The sequence below is a fragment of the Callorhinchus milii genome, unplaced genomic scaffold (genome assembly GCF_018977255.1).
Source record: "Callorhinchus milii isolate IMCB2004 unplaced genomic scaffold, IMCB_Cmil_1.0 Scaffold5, whole genome shotgun sequence".
In the NCBI taxonomy this organism is placed as follows: Eukaryota; Metazoa; Chordata; class Chondrichthyes; order Chimaeriformes; family Callorhinchidae; genus Callorhinchus; species Callorhinchus milii.
The window spans coordinates 52339052-52357874 of NW_024704746.1; the positions used below are offsets into that span (position 1 = coordinate 52339052).

Below are 18823 nucleotides of genomic sequence, written 5' to 3' on the forward strand. Positions count from 1 at the left end.
ATCCGCTCTTTTGCCCCAGTGTTAGAGGTAGTTTTTCCTTCCACCTCACCGGCTTCCTTGTCGATACAAGTTCCAAGGATCTCATATCTGTTGTTCAAGGTTAATGGCGGATTTACTACCACTTTTTCCGTTGTCCCTCTGATCTCCTGACTGTCCATTGACCTATCCTGACCATAATCAATGTTGAGTGTATATTCCCTCAGGGGAGTGACTGGCTCCAGGATGTAGCTATCCAGGAAGCACTCACTGTCTCTGATACTCCGCAGTGTCTGCACCTCGGATTCCAGTTTAGCCACTCTGAGCTGGAGCTGCCTCAGTTGCAGACATCTACTACAGATGTGGTCACCCGGGGTCAGACTGCCCTCCATCAGCTCCCACATGTCACACTCCTCACATAACACCTGCCACGCCATTGTCACCTCTTCCAATCTGAGTAAGTCAATCAACTTAAGTTAATTAGGTTAAGTTAATTAAGTTTTAAGTCAATCAAGTTGATCCAATTAAGTTGCTCAAGTTAACTTAAACCAATCAAGGTAAGTTGATCAAATTAAATCCGTGGTGTGTGATGTGTTGAAAGTTGTCAGTTTACTGTTGATACTGACGTCGCTCTGACGTCGCTTTTTAAGTTTCTCGCTTTTTTTAAAAAAAAAATTATCCTCTGACACGGCTCTCCTCACTGTGGCTATATCCCCACTGCTCGGTCTAGGCTCCACCCCTCGCTCTCGTGCTGCTGACTGGCTGACTCACAGAAGATGACTGGCTTTCGACCACAAAAGTCAATTCACTTTACAGTCTATTCTGTGAAGCGCTTTGAGACGTCGATAAGACATGAAAAGCGCTAAATCAAATGCAAGGATTATTATTATTATAGTGAGATTATTTTGTTTTTCTCCACATCAATCACCGAATCTTATCCCACACATTTCTTTACTATTACTCTTTTTCAAGATTCTTTAAGTCCTTTTTAAAATATACATATATATATATACTAGCTGTACCCGTTGCAGCTTCGCTTGCAACCAAAGGATCCAATATGGAATGTAGATTGACACCCAGACAGACACACAGACAGACATTTCAGCTTTATCTATACTCGGTCCTGTGGGAGGATTCAAATTCCTTTGATATATTTTTTCTCTCAGTCTCTCTGTCAGTATCTCTCTCTCTCTCTCTCTCTCTCTGTCTCTCTCCCAATCTCTCTTTCTTTCTCAGTCTCTTTTTCTCAGCCTCTATTTCTCTCTCTCTCTCAGTCTTTCTCTCTGTGTGTCTCTCCCACAAAACACACAGTCACTACACTTTATAATATATTCTCTCTCATAGTCTCTCTCTCCCTTTCAGTCTCTCTCGCCCAGTCTCTCTCTCTCACAGCCTCTCTCTCTTTGTCTCTCTCACTATCTCAGTCTCTCTCCTCTCTCACTGTATGTCCCACATGGGAGGACTCTAGCTCCTATAACAACCAGAAAAAAGTGCCATGTACTTGTCGCAGAATATAGATGTATCTCTCTGAACGGTGTATGCTTTCCTCTGTCGCTCTATCATAGTTGCAGACTATGATGCATACCTCATATTTTGGGGCTTAATATTTAATATAGCTCATCAACGATAGGAGATTCCCCCCAAAACAAATATGACCATGACACTGCCAGACCTTTCTGATGAGATGTAAATCATGTCTCTACGTCAATCGGTTATTGCATGATTGACGGATACACAAGACAGACCAACAGATATATAATTAGTATAGATACACGTGACCTCCCTCCTTCCCCTTTAATGCCTTTTGTGATGATCTTAAATTTGTGTATATTGTTGTTGACACACCGAACACTAGATTACTGTTTGCACTATTGTAATTCTTCACAATCCTGAAGACCTCCGTCAGGTTATCCTTTAACTTCAGTTGAAGTGAAAAAGGCTTAGGTTTTCTTCATAACTGAAACCTGCCATCCTGGAAACAAACAGCCTCATGGTTCAGTTGCTACAGCAGTACACTATTTGCTTGCTCATTTCGGAGCTGTTTGTTGTCAAAAATTCTTCCCTCCTATTCCCAGGAAACATCAGCGGTCTCCCTCCCTTCTCCTAGTCCTGGCCTAAACCCGATTGAGTTGGACAACTTGGAGGAATTTACCTTGAGACCAGCGCCTCGTGGAGTCACAATCAAATGCAGGATCACCCGGGACAAGAAAGGAATGGACCGTGGGCTGTATCCAACCTACTATGTGCATCTAGAGCGGGATGATGGAAAGAAGGTGACAGAATGCTTGCTTGTAAATGTACAACCTGGGCATAAGATCAGACTCAACTTCAGTACACCTGCTGTCAGTTTGTGTTCAGTGTTCATGCTGTCAGCTCGCACTCATTGCTCTTGCTCCCTCTTGAATCTGAGTGGGACAGTTTCCTTCTCGATCCAGAAGAATAAAGAATTGTGCTGTTCTTGAGTTTTTTTTGGTCAGCTGGGTGTCTGACACATGCGGAAACCCATCACCATGCTTAAGAGTATCCAAACCAAGCTGAGATTTCCATGCATCCCACTTATACATGGAAATCCCAGAGAAACATTGTTGAATTGGAATACCCATTCTGCTTACCTAATTCTGGAAAGTATTACAACAACAAGATTACATTTGTATTGCGCCTTTCACGTTGGGAGGACGTCCCAAGGCGCTGGACAGAGTTCAGCATTTCAGACTATTAGGCACAGGTTGGCAAGAGCCAAGGCTTGGGGACCCCAGAGTGTGAGTTGGAGACTGACCAGCTAAAACTGCATAGCTTTGGCCGGCTTGGCTCAGGAACCGGACTACCAAGACCGCCAAAGAGGGCTGGCTCGATTCCGACATTCCATTGGAGCATGTCACTTTGGAGCCTGTTCAGCTCCAAGGAGACCCCGTTGTTGGTGCAGCCCTGAGTGAGACCTTAGACTGGGTGTATTGATTGTGAACAGAGAGGAGATACGAGCATTGAAGTCCGTTTCATTTTTCAGGTATTTTTATTAGCAGGAAGGAAACGGAAAAAGAGCAAAACGTCTAATTACTTGATCTCCATCGATGCCACAGATTTGTCCCGAGAAGCCATAAGCTTCATTGGTAAACTGAGGTAAGTCCCCTTGATGGAACAGTGAAGCACAAGTGAATTGTTGTGAAGTGTACATAAATCCAGGTGTGGTGGATGCATTTCAGTTTGCACCCATTTAACCCATGCAGCTTCAGTTTTGTTGATTAGAAGACGGGATGCAGCTTTAACCCATGCAGCTTCAGTTTTATTGATTAGAAGACGGGATCTAAAATGTGTTTTTCCTTTGGGAATTACAGCAGAAACCCTGCATTTTAAACCCCATTTTGGCAGGGAAGAAAGAGCTTTACTCTATATCTAACCTACAACAACAACTTGCATTTATATAGCGCCCTTCACGTCGGACAGCATTTCAGAGTGCTTTACCTGACCCAGGCCTGATGATAAGACACCAAGGGGAAAGTACATCATATGCAGGATTTCTTTATTTCCTCTACATGGTTAGATGCAGAAAAAATAGACGAATGGAGTATATCAGTGTGATCTACTTGAAGTATATGAAGTATGTGGAGTCCCATAGTGTAGTGGCACTCGCCTTGCAAGTGAGATGATTCGGGTCCGATTTGCGGGCAGGACGAAACTTTAGGCAAGTTTGCTTACAACAACAACAAGATTACATTTGTATAGCGCCTTTCACATTGCTCCTTCGGTAAATAGGTACCCAGTTGTTAGTCAATTGGCAGATTGCTTTTCGGGAGTAATAATCCTTCAAAAAAAAGTCCCTCAATTCACGACTGTTTGTGGGACACTGCTATGTGCAATTGGCTGCTGCATTTCACCCACAAAGTACACAGTCAATTCACTCTACAATATATTCTATCTCAGTGACGTGATAAGGTGCTAAATCAAATGCATGGATTATTATTATATCACGATGATGCACTCCATTAGGTTATTTCCTCTGCATCTAAACATGTAGTACCTGAAAGTGCTAGATGGAGTAGCGTAAATGGATTCAGACAGTATATAAACAGGATGCAAACAAGAAAATTCCTTTCCTCACTGCAATCATCCCTCACTTTCATCAGGACAAAACTTTCTCCACGATATCTTTTGGCAAGAAACATGCTTTGAGTCACTGGCCAGGCTTGTTTCAGAGCTGAGGGAGATAGCTAAGCTAAGACCTTTTTAAGAATGTTTATCACAATTAAAATGTTCTACCTGTATATCTGCATATTTTTTCATTGCAAAGTGGCTAGGAATTTCTCAGCTATATACCAAGTGATCATCGTCTGATTGAAAAACAATAATAATAATCCTTGCATTTGATACAGCGCCTTATCACGTCGTTATATATACTGTAAAGTGGATTGATTTTGTATTTTGTTGGTGAAACATTCCAAAGCAGTGTTCCACATTCCACAGCAGTTGCGCACAGCAAAGTCCCACAAACAGCCGTGGAGCGACCAATTTTATTTTGAGGATTGTTGGCCAGGATACCAGGAGAAACTCCATTCTCTTTTCGAATAGTGCTATGGGTTCTTTAACATCCACCTTAACAAGCAGATGGGACCTTAGGTTAACATCTCATCCGAGTTACAGAACCTCCAACAATGCAACACATCTCAGCATTGCTTTGGAATGTTGGCTTAGACTTTGCGGCTCTATTGTTTAGGAATATATGTTTGTAGATCATGTATTGAAAGAAATATACTTGCAGTATATTACCTTTAGATTGCAACTTTGTTTGTTACCATTCTGTCTTTGCCCCTGACTAGGTCGAATTTAATGGGAACAAAATTTACAATCTACGACAATGGAGTAAATCCTGCTAAAGCTGTGGGATTGCTTGAAGAGAGCAACAGCAGGCAGGAGTTAGCTGCGGTGTGTTATGTGAGTACAATAACAGGCAGGAGTTATCGGAGTGTGTTTTGTGAGTACACCAGGTGATAGTGGAACGTATGCAACCTTTTGATATGAGAAACTCAAAATGAAATACAAGGCTTATTATTTTACCTTACTTCTCACTGTGTGGCCATGGAGCAGTTGTAGAAGAATCTGTACTCCCTCTGCCTCCTTGTCCTCCTGGACTTCTCCTCTGCGTTCGACACAGTCGATCATGCCATCCTCCTCCACCACCTTTCCTCCGTCATCTACCTCAGTGGGACCGCACTCGCCTGGTTCGAGCCCTACTGTTAGAATATAAAATCAGCCATAATCCGTTTGCAACCAGATATCAGACTGTTTTATTATCATTCGTTCGTTATTCCCAATGTCCCGATGGGTCAGACCAAAGGCCGGTACAATCAACAGACCTTATAACACAATAATACCACAGTAGATATCTTGAGTTCAACACTGTGTCTTTACAGCACACAAGCTTGATTCTTCATGCTTTTTTTTGCTTACAGCTTTCAATCTTCCATCTGATATCCTCAGTCTTAGTGTTTCTAGCTCTCAGTCTTCCATTTCCCGTACCCTTGTCTCCGGGACCCGAGACGGCCCCATCTCCCGTACCCTTGTCTCCGCAGCCCGGGACGGCCCCATCTCCCGTACCCTTGTCTCCGCAGCCCGGGACGGCCCCATCTCCCGTACCCTTGTCTCCGCAGCCCGGGACGGCCCCATCTCCCGTACCCTTGTCTCCGCAGCCCGGGACGGCCCCATCTCCCGTACCCTTGTCTCCGCAGCCCGGGACGGCCCCATCTCCCGTACCCTTGTCTCCGCAGCCCGGGACGGCCCCATCTCCCGTACCCTTGTCTCCGTACAAAGTTATCGGAACTCTTATACCGATGTTCGTCCAATCATGGTGCGGACATTAGATCACCCGGTCGAAATCATACTGGGTTCACGTGAACACCTCATGGGGTGTACGTGCCTCAGCACAGAAACACACTGTCCTTAAGATCCCTGTTATCTGATGCTTGTTATTTTGTTAGGTGGGATCATTAGTACATTCCTTTTAAGTGACTGGTTATTTCTTATCAGTATCCCGGAATGGTACCAAGGTCCTCTAGTTTAAGCAACTTGCTCATTAGCTGCTATTATTGAGAGTTGCCTTTTGTTGCTCTTGAGTGTTAATCATGAGTGTCAGTCCAGTTGTCCCCCACACTTAACTTAAAGTTAACCTGTTCGCAACATCTATTATGATTCTAGCATTATACAACAAGTGTAAATTCTAACACTAGCTCACAAACCGCCAGCAGTACATCTCCACAAAAGACTTTTCCTCCCGCTCTCACCTGGTTACCTGCAGGGTACCCCAAGGATCCATCCTTGGCCCCCTCCTCTTCCTAATCTATATGCTCCCTCTTGGGGACGTCATCTGCAGACATGGGGTACACTTCCACATGTATGCAGACGACCCATTTTTCCACCTCACTTTGCGACCCCCAGTCCCCTGATGTTCTGTCAGCCTGCCTGTCAGACATCAGGAGCTGGATGATCGCGAATTTCTTTCAGCTAAATGTTGACAAGACGGAAGCCATACCCTTTGGCTCTCGTCAACGTCTTAAATCGCAAGATTCTCACCTCCTCCACCTACCCAACCTCCTAAAACTCTCCAAATCCGTATGCAATCTAGGCATCAGGTTCGACCCCCAATTATCCTCCCTCCCCCACATCCGATCCCACACCAGCACCGCTTTCTTCCACCTTCGACACATCGCCTGTCTCCGCCAATATCTCACACCAAAAGCTGTCGAAATCCTGGTCGAGGCCTTTGTCACCTCTCGGCTGGACTATTTAAATGCCCTCCTCGCTGGGCTCCCTTCCACTACCATTCATAAATTCCAGGTCATCCAGAACCTTGCCGTCCGCATTCTTACCTGTAACAAACTCCGCTCCCCGATTACCTCAGTCCTTGCAGACTGCACTGGCTGCCTGTTCCAGAGAGGATCGACTTCAAGATCCTTACTCTTGTCTTCAAATCCCTCCACTCCTCTCTGACCTCTCTCCTCACAACAGTGCTTGTTGCCTTCGCTCCATCGGGTCTGGCCTCCTCCTTATCCCCCGAATCCTCCGCTCTACCATCAGCGTCCGTGCCTTCAACCACTATGCCCCGAGGCTCTGGAACTCCCTTCTTCACTCCCTTCGCCTCCCCCCTCTCTTCCTATTTTCAGGTCTCGGCTAAAGACCTTTCTTTTTGACCACGCCTTTGGTCATCTTCTTCCCCCTCCGCCTGGCTCGGCCCCGGGATCCGTTATTGTGAAGCTCTCTGAGACGCCTTCCGGCGTGGAGGGCGCTATATAAATCCAAGTTGTTGTTGTACTTTTCACTTTCTGTAGGAGACTAACGTGCTAGGCTTTAAAGGACCAAGGAAGATGACGGTGGTCATTCCTGGAATGAACATGAATCATGAACGAGTCCCCGTCAGACCTCGCCATGTAAGTCATTCAAAAAGATATAAACGTAGAAATTTTCAACACATTTCATAGAACCATAGCAAAGAAGAAGGCCATTTGGCCCATTGTGTCTGTACTGTTTCTTTTAAGAGAAATCCTTTCAATTCCATTTACTTGCCCTTACTCTTGTCGCTTACTCCCTTTTAGGCATGTGGCTAACCTTGTTGGTATTCCTCCTCCCTCTGTTTATTTTGAATTGCTCTTTTCATTAATCCCACCTTCCACCTTTTTCCCCATATCCCAAAGTGTTTTCGCTTCTTAGTTGCCGTTGATTAAAAGTATTGATTCAGTCACAATTGCCTTCTGTAATGAATGCCTTAATAATAATAATAATCCTTGCATTTGATATAGCGCTTTTTACGTCGGGAGGACGTCCCAAAGCGCTTCACAGAACACACTGTAAAGTGAATTAACTGTATATTTGTGGGCGAACGCGGCAGCCAATTGCGCACAGCAATGTCCCACAAACAGTCATAGCTTGAAAATAAACAATTTATTATTGTTTTTGGTTTTGGAGGGATTATTATTAGGCGTGTGGAGTAAGCAAACTTGCCCAAGGTTTCGCCCTGCCTGGAATTGAACTCAGGTCTCTCGCTTGCAAAGCGAGTGCTCTAACCACTGAGCTACAGGTCTTCATCAATAAATTAGTCACTTCAATCCAAGACTGTTTGTAGGACACAGCTGTGCAATCGGCTGCTATATTTTGCCTACAATATACAGTCAATTCACTTTACAGTATATTCTGTGAAGCACTTTGAGACGTCTCAAAGACGTGATATATCAAATGTAAGACATTATTATTATCATTATTATCAGACCTCTAGGAAGCCCCAGTTCTCATAGAAATGTTAGGAAGCATTTCTTGTGATCATGTCAGATGGATTTCATCAATTGGCCCACTGGGAATTGCTTAATATTGGCTCAATTGTTAGCTCTCTCGTTTCAGAGTCAGAAGCTTCAGGGTTCAAGACCCACGGGAGGACTTTGAAGTCAAGGTCTGGGATGATACCCAACTATGCCGACCACCTGCTCCCTCAACCCATCCCTACCCCTTTCCTTACTTCCCAGCTTCACCTCCTTGCCCCTCTAGTCACAGACATCTTAAACCTCTCCCTGTCCACTGGAACTGTTCCCACCCCTTTAAAAACAGACGTCATCACTCCTATCCTGAAAAAACTCTCCCTGGACCCATTCCTGCTCTCAAACTACCACCCCATCTCCAACCTTCCTTTCCTCTCCAAGGTCCTGGAAAGAGTCATTGCTTCCCAGCTTCGCTCCTTCCTCTCCCGCCACTCCCTTCACGAACCCCTCCAATTAGGTTTCTGTGCTGCCCACAGCTTAGAAACAGCCCTGGTCAAACTGACAAATGACATTCTGTCCATCTGTGACCAGGGCTCTCTCTGCCTCCTCATCCTCTGCTACCTTCGACAGCGTTGACCACTCTATCTTGTCCACTGCCTCTCCTCTCACCTCAACCTTCACAGTTCTGTCCTTGAATGGTTCAAATCGTACCTCTCACACCGTCTCCACTTCATCTCCACAGATGGTTTCTCCTCTAGCCCCTGCACCATCTTGTGCGGCGTTCCACAGGGCTCTGTCCTTGGTCCCCGCCTCTTCAATATCTATATGCTCTCTCTTGGTGATATCATTCGCAGACATAGGGTCAACTTCCACATGTATGCGGATGACTCCCAACTGTACCTCTCTGGCTCCGCACCAGGACCACTGCTGCGTGACAGAATGTTTGTCAGACATCAAGTCCTGTACGAGAGCTAACTTTCTTCAGTCGAACGTCAACAAGACCGAGGTCCTCCTGATTGCCTCTCGTCAGCTCCTCCACAACTCAGGTGCTCACAGCATCACCATCCATGGATGCACACCCCACCTAACTAAGCCAGTCCGGAACCTTGGCGTCTTGTTTGACCCTCAACTACCCTTTCTACCCCACATCTTTGCCATGGCCCGCTCTGCCTTTCCCCACCTCCGCCACTATCTCACACGGCAGGCCGCCGAAACCCTCATACACACATTCATTATATCGAGGTGATGCACATCATGGCCTTGTGTTGTGTGCCTCACAGTGAAACAAAGCCTCTCCGCCATTCTAATCTGTCTCTGAGGCTCCCGAACTCTCAGTGTGGCGCTTGTACAGCTCCCTGTTATACAAGATGCTTGCAATCTGGATGCTAGAGAGTGCTGCTGTGAGGGAGGATATCTCAATCTCCCCAAGAAATAGAAAGAGGCCATGTAAATACAGCTTATCTCACTGAGGCTGCTTGTTGCTGTATGGATGCAGGATAAAATGTCTTACTGCCCTTTAATCAATAAGTAATAATATTAAAATAATCCTTGTATTGGATATAGCACTTTTAATGTATCAAAGAGGATGTCTCGAAGCTCATCGTAGAATTCAACTGTACTTTGGTGGCTGGGATAATGGGACTTCTCTTTTCGAATAGTGCCATGGGATCTTTAATGTCCACCTAAACAGGCAGACGGAACCTCAGTTTAACGTCTCATCTGAAAGATGATACCTCCAATAATGCAATACACCATTGAACTGCCAGCCAAGACTGTTAGTTCAGTCCCAATATTGGATTTGAAAATCACAGCCTTCTGACTCAGGGGCGAATGTATTTTCTCCTCCCTCAAGTTCAGGCTTATTCAATGGTCTGGTGCCATATTCTGTATTTGCTGTTTTGTTGCATTTTGCCTTATTTTAAGATGAGGTCCCTGAACTTTTGAATTCCAGTTCTTTATTTTCTTGAAATATGTCTTTTATGAGAGCCAGGCACTGGCAGTAAATGTAATAAGCAAATGTGAAACTGATCAGGGTTTCTGTCTCCTGACATAGCATCTCTTCCTGTAGTTCTATGCTATATTGTCTGCATTTGGGCAGCTGTCTCAGCACTGAATGTTAGGGCTTGCGGCAAAGATTACATTCTGCTTTCAAACCACAGGAACATGAAAGCTTGTTGTCGATGTGGCAGAATCGCAACATGGAAAATCTAATCGAGCTACACAACAAAGCGCCGGTGTGGAATGATGACACACAGTCTTACGTCCTGAACTTCCATGGGAGAGTCACGCAGGCATCTGTCAAGAACTTTCAGATTGTTCATGACAACGATCGTAAGTAGTAATAATAATAATCCTTGCATTTGATATAGCGCCATGTTGTTTAGACATCTTAAAGCACTTCACAGGATGTACTTGAAAATGTTGTGTCTATGCATTTTGTGGGCAAAATGTGGCAGCCAATTTGCTTATAATAATAATAATAATAATCCTTGCATTTGATATAGCGCTTTTCACGTCGGGAGGACGTCCCAAAGCGCTTCACAGAACACACTGTAAAGTGAATTGACTGTATACTTGTGGGCGAACGCGGCAGCCAATTGCGCACAGCAATGTCCCACAAACAGTCGTAGATTGAAAATGACGAATTATTTATAGCAGTTAGTTTGCTCACATCAAAGTCCTACAAACAGCCATGAAATAAGTGAACCAATTCTATGTAGGGAATTGTTGGCCAGGACACCGGGAGAGAGAAACTCCCTTCTTTTTTTGAATAGTGATAATGTCATGGAATCTTTAAAATCAACCTGAACGGGCAGATGAGACCTCTGTTTAACATCTCATCTAAAGGACGACACCTCCGACAATGCAACACCACCCCAGCCCTGCATTGGAGCATCAGCTTAGAGTATGTAATTCCAAGCCCCATGTGTGGCTTGAACCCTCAAGCTTCTGACTCGGTGAGAGTGCTATCACTGAGCCAAGCTGACACACAATCTTAGATCCTGAATTTAAAAATAGCTTTTATTTTCATGTGTACTAGCTGACCCCAGTGAAAAATTAGATGTGTCGGGAATGATTCTCGGAGTGCCACTGTATGTAACAGTAGATATTTTTGATCAAACTGTCTCAAGAACGGTAGGAGACAATGTTCTTGTGTACCATTGTTTCGTACACTTCCATGCACATTGCCCTGTGCAGTGTGTAGTTAGCACCAGCCTCATGAATAGAAACCGAGGATCTGAAAGTCTTGGAATGGTTGTTAACTATTTCCTCTTCCCTTTCTTTCTCCCTTCTCCACTTTTTATACTCTCCCTTTTTCCTTCCCTCTCCCAACTTCCTCCTCTTCCCTCTCTTCCTCCTACTTTCCCTTTCTTACTCTCCCTGTTCATCCTCCTCCTCCTCGCCCTTCCTCCCTCCCTCCTCCTCTTTCCTGCTTCTTCACCCTCTTCCTCCTCCTCCTCTATACACGTCCTTCCTCCTCCATCTTCCTCCCTCTCGTCTCACCAGCTGACTACATTGTGATGCAGTTTGGAAGAGTGGCTGAAGATGTTTTCACAATGGACTACAACTACCCAGTATGCGCCCTCCAGGCCTTTGCAATCGGACTCTCCAGCTTTGACAGTAAACTGGCGTGTGAATGAGGACAGCAACGGTGGTGCAGGCCTCCACTTTGTGTCGGAAGCGAAATGTGAAAGGGACTTATTTATTGTACTGTAATCATGCAAACACAACAGATCTGTATTATGGAAAAGGGTTAGATCAGAACAGGAAATAATACAAACCAAGGAAATAAAGACACTGTCAGAAATAGATGTTAGACTTTCCCACGTGGCCTACAATTATGGCATGTTGATCAGTTGCCCTTTTCTTTATACTGTGGTACTTGAATGAACAGTGGAACTGTTGTGTGTAACACCATGCATACCCAAGCCATCAATGCCCACAGAGACCAGAAAGGGGAACTATTTAAGTACTTGAGCCAGACCCTAGTATTCGATTGGCAAAGCAGTTGACCCTTAGATTATGTCATGTGATCCACTCATATTTTGGTTCTGCATAATGTGCACTTCTTTCCAACCTGCAGGATGGAAAGCCTCTGATTTTTCTTCTGCCCCACTCACTTGGTGGGGGCATGAAGAATGGGGCTGGAGACCCAGGGACAGTTGCCCTCCACTCGACTGATATTGGAGTCCCCAGAAACAGCTGCTGTTCAGTGGACTGAGGATGGATTTGCCAGGGAGAGCACTGCTCTCCAGTGCTTTGTCACGTGGCTGTTCAACATGTGTGACTTAAAGTGGGATAGAGTGGTTACTCTCAAACCCAACACTATCCTCACCAACAAAACACAGACGAGGACATCTGCAGCAGGGGCTTGCTGGCTTGTGTTGAGGAATATTATCCCTGAGATTTGTTTCTCCCTAGTTAAGGGCCACTGAGGTACACCCAGTGTCTTGCACTGCTGCTTTGAGTGAGATCACCCGACTTGACACAGTAATTCAAATTCTGCAGATAGGAGTGTAAAGTATTCTCATTGTTAAACACGTTTTAATATAGTTTGGGTGCAGGCTGGATTATGAGATTTTTCTAAATGTCATGTTCTCTCCACGCTGACTGATACCTTTTCAATACCCCTTGTTACCGAATTTTAAATTTAGAGCTGCTGAAGCAGAGAGAGACCAAGAGTTACACCTTTCAGCTCCACCCTGCACGGATTTAGCAGGATATACATTAAGACACTTGCTCACACCTTGAGCTGTCCACTGAGTAAAATAAGACATCAGGGACTGGTAGTAAGTACAGTGATTGCTTGCAGGAAAGCAAACAGAACACAATGGACTGGTAAAATGCAATAAACTCTGCTGTCCCTGGAGACTTCAACTGCAGCCTCCTGGAGGGCAGCTGTCCCTGGGACTTCAGCCCCATTCTAAAGCGCAGCAAAGGCTGCTGTCACTTCTCATTCAGATTCTAGGACTGGACATCACTGTCTCAAATCAGTTATGCTTTGTATGATACATGCAGACTCTGTGTCATGTACTGCAATCTGAGTTGTCCTGTGTGTCACACACTAGCCGCTGTGTTATTCTTTATTTATAACTTAGTTATTTTAATCAGGTAATTTAGATGAACAGTCTTTCCAACATATTGTAAAATGCAGGATTTTGTTTTTCTTCTTCCCTTTTCCAAAAATATTTCATCGTTGTTTCTAAACATCAGCTATAATATCAAGTTCAGGTACATTCTTCACAAGTTGAATATCCAGTGTGACCTCATGTGTGCATTATAAAGACTGCCTTTCTCATCATTCAACAATGTTGTTGATGGAAAAGGCAAAACAAAGTAAAACTCTGTGTTATGAACGAATTTGAGAAAATCTCAGGAGAGTAGTTCTCCACCCATTTATTAATGGCACGTATCACAAGTACTTTTCTTGGTTTCAGATTGGCTTTAGACATCACCCTCTGACTTCCCCCAGTGACATCGCCCTCTGACCTCCTTAACCTCCCTCAGGTGGCATCTGGCCTTCTGACCTTCCTCTGGTCATGTTACCCTTTAACCTCCCTTTGGGTCAATTCACCCTCTGATCATGTTGCCTTTCAACTTGGCAGAAATCTCTCTTTGACCTCCCTCAACCAGAATTGTCCTTTCAGGTGACATGGCCTGGCTGACCTCTTTCAGCTAGAATCACCCTCTGACCTCTGAACTCTCTAAAGATGGGGTGGATTTAAAAAAATAAGTTCAGATATTTGTGTCCGACCCTTTCAGATGGCAGCCACTTGTATATCCTTTTGGCAGAGTGTAACCAGAGACTACAGTATGTCAGGAAGAGCAGTGCATTCACATATCCACTAGACGGGGGTGAGTTTATTGGTGTTCTTGGGCTTTTGGTGCATGTGACGTCAATACCTGGGTGCTGACAGAGGCTGAAGTGAGCTCCAACCCATCCTTGCTATGAATAATATTTATGTGCGTATAGTTCTCAAACCCATTAGTGTTGCTTCGAAAGATGAGTTTACAGACAGCTCTGAATCTGCCGTCAATCAGGCACGCCCAATGTTGTTGCAGACAACAAGGTATCAGCCTTGACTTAAAACAATCCTCCAGAAAAGTATTTTATTGTTCCAATTTTATGATGTGTTGGAGTTGTGTACATGCATATCAGTTTCAGTAACACTAAGAAAGCTGAGCTGGCAGTTTTCCATAATTTCCTCATTTTCAAGTATGCTCACTTCTCATTCACTCTCACAAATGCATTCCTTTACATGTTCCCGCATTCTCAAACGCTTTCTCACTCACTGTCATTGTCTCTCACACATTTACGCACTGTTTCACTTCACACATTCTCATTCATTCTTGGACTCACATTCATACACTTGAATATTTTTTCATTCACACTTATTCTCCTCACGCATTCACTCACATTCATTCACAGTTGGTCTCAGACGCTCACGCTCTCAAACATTCATTCACGATTATTTTCCCTCACATTTTCACCTCTTTCAAAAATTGTGCGATCTCATTTTATCTCTCTTATCCTTTTCACTGACTAACCTCGCACTTTGATTCTCTCACAAATTCCCACTCCAAAATAAGTTCTATCCTGTCCATGTGCATCTTATTTTTATTGACCAATATGCAGTACCATAAAGTTATCTGCGTTAGCTCAGGTGCACTCCCTGTCATGCTCTCTTTGAATTATGTAATTGTAATTACTGGTCAAACAGAGCATAGCTGTTAATCATGCAATCTCATCCATTGGCTTTGCAGTATTTTTTCTCTTAAATACATTTATCATCTCATATTTGGAATTTGTTCTGCCTTGAACACATGGAATGGGAGAAAAACCTGCATGTGTTTCAGGGCTGTTGTCGGTGATCACTATTGGTCTTGAAAGCAATGGCAGAACCAGTCAGTCAAACAATGCTCCTTGTTTCGGGTTCCACTGTGTCCTCGCTTTACGGCTGGTGGCAGTACATAGCAAACGCTATTGCTGCTTTATCTGCTGAACTGCTCGTACCATCTGGTGGCGGAATGAATAGACGAGACTCTCAGCGCTTTGGGACGTCCTCCCGACGTGAAAGGCGCTCTATAAATGTAATTTTGTTGTTGTTGTCACTGAATTAAAATCTACTACTTTCAAATACGTAAATACGCCTTTTTTCTAATGTATTTTTGTTTTCATTTGTCATTTTGCAAAAGACTCAATTGGTTTCTTTTCTCATTCTGAGTGACTTACAGGCAGTCAATTAAAGTTAATGTCTAGACTGTTTTATTCTTTTCCAATTTACACGCACTCGCACATGTAATGGGAAGCTTACCAGATATTGCTTGCAATAATCAGTTATGTGGTGTTAGCTAGTTAATATTCCAGCAGTCATAGTCTGAGGTCCCCAAGTCTTGTCTCTTGCCAACCTGTGCCTAAAATTCACCAGAATTAGTTGAAATCTAAATTATTCACAGTATATTCAGTAAGCGCTGTTGTAAGAGTTAATTTAAACTTGTGCCTCTGCGGTGACATAAGGACTAACACAAATGTACAAAAATATAAATGTTAATTAATTCAGATTAGTAATAGTTATAAGTAATTAAAAGAATACATCACAATAATACTTCCGTATCCACTTACAGTTCAGAATGATTTAAGTTGATCTTACCAAATGCTGCGGGAGGATTAGAGGAGCAATATCCAATTTAATGTCCATTTTAATGTGTCCTTTTTAATGGCTCTTCAAAAGGTATCCAAATATTATTGTACGATTCTCAGTTCAATCAGCTGAAAGTATCCAGGTATTATTGCATATCCAATTTAATTATCCGAAAGTATCCAGATATTATGGTACGCCCAATTCGATCACCTGAATGTAACAGGTATTATGGTAATAATCATTATAAATAATTCTTGCTTTTGATATAACGCTTTTTCACGTCTTCTAGACGTCTCAAAGTGCTTCACAGAATATACTGTAAAATTAATTGACTCTTTGTAGGCGAAACGCAACAGCCAATTGCGCAATTGGCTGCCGCGTTCTCCCACAAATATACAGTCAATTCACTTTACAGTGTGTTCTGTGAAGCGCTTTGGGACGTCCTCCCGAGGTGAAAAGCGCTATATCAAATGCAAGGATTATTATTATTACTACACACGTTTGTCCTGGGCACACAAAGCATCCTGGAGTTCCCACATGGCACGCATTGTGCATGCATCCGCTCAGCTACCCTGCCATATTCCCAGACATTTTATATTGTTTTAATATAACTATTATATATTTTATAGTTATGCACCACTTTCCCCCTCTGCACCGAATTCCCACTCTCACCAAATTCATTAACACCTCACTCAGTTCCCTCCTCCTGCTGCTGGGCTCTCTGTTCAACTTTTTCTTGTTTCTGCTTAAACAGGGCTGCCTCCTATTTTAACTGCATTCTGCGTATCATCCACATTTCTGTATGGGTAGGATCCCTTGAATCATACATTTCCTCCAGAGCTGTTCCTTCAAGGCAGTGAATGGTCAAATTCTGGTCCTGCTATTGCTGCTCTATTTAATGCTCCACCAATAATAATAATAATCCTTGCATTTGATATAGTGCTTTTCACATCGGGAGGATGTCCCAAAGCGCTTCACAGAACACACTGTAAAGTGAATTGACTGTATATTTGTGGGCGAACGCGGCAGCCAATTGCGCACAGCAATGTCCCATAAACAGTCGTAGATTGCAAATGACCAATTTATTATTGTTCTTGGTTTTTGGAGGGATTATTATTAGGCTTTGTGTGGAGTAAGGAAACTTGCCCAAGGTTTCACCCTGCCTGGGTGCTTGATTATAACATGCCAATAATCTGTCCAAATGCCTCAGGATGTTCATTTGGATTTCGCAAACACTCTCCCAGTGTTCTGTATGGATCCCCTCTATCAAATCCCACACAAGTTAAAACATTTTCCTTTGTCTGAGTAGCATTCCTATTCCCTGTTTTAGCATCTCCTGACAAAGCATTAAAAACTGGGCATCAGCATACATAAAATCAGCTTAGCTTGCTCCTTGTCATTTAAATCATTAAGTGCAACTATTTGCGCTACTTCTTCAAAATGCGCTTGTCCAACCCCGTGCCATTGTATTCAGGCAATTTTGCAGCCATTTCTTGTAAATCGTGAGGTGCGTTAGGGGGTTATAATATGCGCTTCAAGAATAAGCAGTTGATTGCCCGCCTGATCTAAAGGCGGTATCCACATCCGTCGCTGATCATGGCGCCATAGGAGCAGCCCATTCATTCTTCTGCGCCTTATTTCCGTGCAGATGCTATCTGGTCAAAGCCAGAAATTATGGCTGCCACAATTTTGGTGCTATCAGATTTACCCACAGATTTTCAGATATTATGGTGTATTATTGTGTGAAAAAATTCTGAATGGTAGATAATGGTGGGCACACAAGAGCTCCATGCCCACCCTCTCTAGAAGCTTACTCTCCCTAATTCAGTACTAATTAGTGAAATTGGGTGTTTGAAGGAAGGAATATAGGTATTTGATTAAGTGGCTGATGTGGGAAAAACATCACCGCACAACTCATCAGCAAAATAATGTGTTTCTCTGTTGCAACATTCTATTATTGAAACATAGAAACAGACGAGGAAGTTAAAAGATACCCAAAGGAAAGCTGGAGACCATCCAGTTATGGTTATTGGATTGAAATGAGGGGCAGGAGTCCTGACCTATTTATTACTCTGCCTGCACTGAAAGCCCAGGGCCTCGCCTCCCATAACTGCAATGGTTCATATCTACTAATTCTCAAAGTGAGGTTGATCTGTAGGCAATAGGAATACAGAGCTCAGGAGTGGAGTGGGGATGACGGCTGTGCTGATACCCATTAACACAATAAGGTCCAATTCACTCGGACAACTGGGTCAGGAGACAGAAAAGCGGAGAGAACTGGGGATAAGATTTCTGGATGGATTGTTTGATTCGTAATTTGGAGCTAATAAGAGGTAAAATATTTTGAGGTTAGGGGAAATATATAGAGGGAAAGGGGTTTGATACCAGAATAACACCCCCATAAAAGGACAGGAAAAAGCCCGGGTTTTCCGTTTAGGGAAATCCCAGCAATTGTTTAGCCTCGTCATAGGGAAACAAATAGGAAGGGGATAAAGAGGGGTAGTAGTGTGGAAGGAGAAATAATAGAGGATAAGGTGCATGAAAGTACCAGTGGATATAGTAGCTATAGAACGAGAAGTAAAAGTGAAAATGGCAGGAAATCTAAGAGAGGGAAAGGCAATGGCAGCAGTGAGAGGAGAAATGGTGGGGAGACAAGTGAAAGGGGGAGAAGGGGAAAGGAGAAAAGGACTGAGAGAGCGGTGAGGAAGAGGGAAGTGAGAAAGTTGATGGGAAGCAAAGTGGGGAAACACAGAGAAGGTTAAGAGTCGGGAGTGGCAATAAGATGACGGGGACTGAGATGGTGATGGAAGTGGAGCCAAAGCGGATGATGGCGAAGACGCGGCGGGAAACTGTGAGGCCTCGGAGGCCGTGAGGCCCAAAGCCCCATCCGCGGGTCAGAGGAGGCAGTAAAATACAGCGACACCGCGGAGGGAAACCATGAGGCAGAGCAGGACACAGAGGCGTGAGGGA

The 18823-nt window shown here is 43.9% G+C and overlaps 1 protein-coding gene across 5 annotated transcripts in view; it reads left to right on the top strand.

Moving 5' to 3' along the window:
• Window positions 1–15357, top strand: part of LOC103186225 (TUB like protein 3) — a 78164-nt gene extending 62807 nt beyond the window's left edge. For all 5 annotated transcript variants that reach the window (XM_042335311.1, XM_042335313.1, XM_042335312.1 and 2 more), the window contains 6 exons: window positions 2052–2249; window positions 2981–3093; window positions 4788–4902; window positions 7293–7391; window positions 10370–10541; window positions 11718–15357. In XM_042335311.1, coding sequence (XP_042191245.1) covers window positions 2052–2249; window positions 2981–3093; window positions 4788–4902; window positions 7293–7391; window positions 10370–10541; window positions 11718–11851 — 831 coding nt within the window. In that variant the 3' untranslated portion in view covers window positions 11852–15357. The remainder of the gene's footprint in view (window positions 1–2051; window positions 2250–2980; window positions 3094–4787; window positions 4903–7292; window positions 7392–10369; window positions 10542–11717) is intronic.
• Window positions 15358–18823: the final 3466 nt, after the last annotated feature.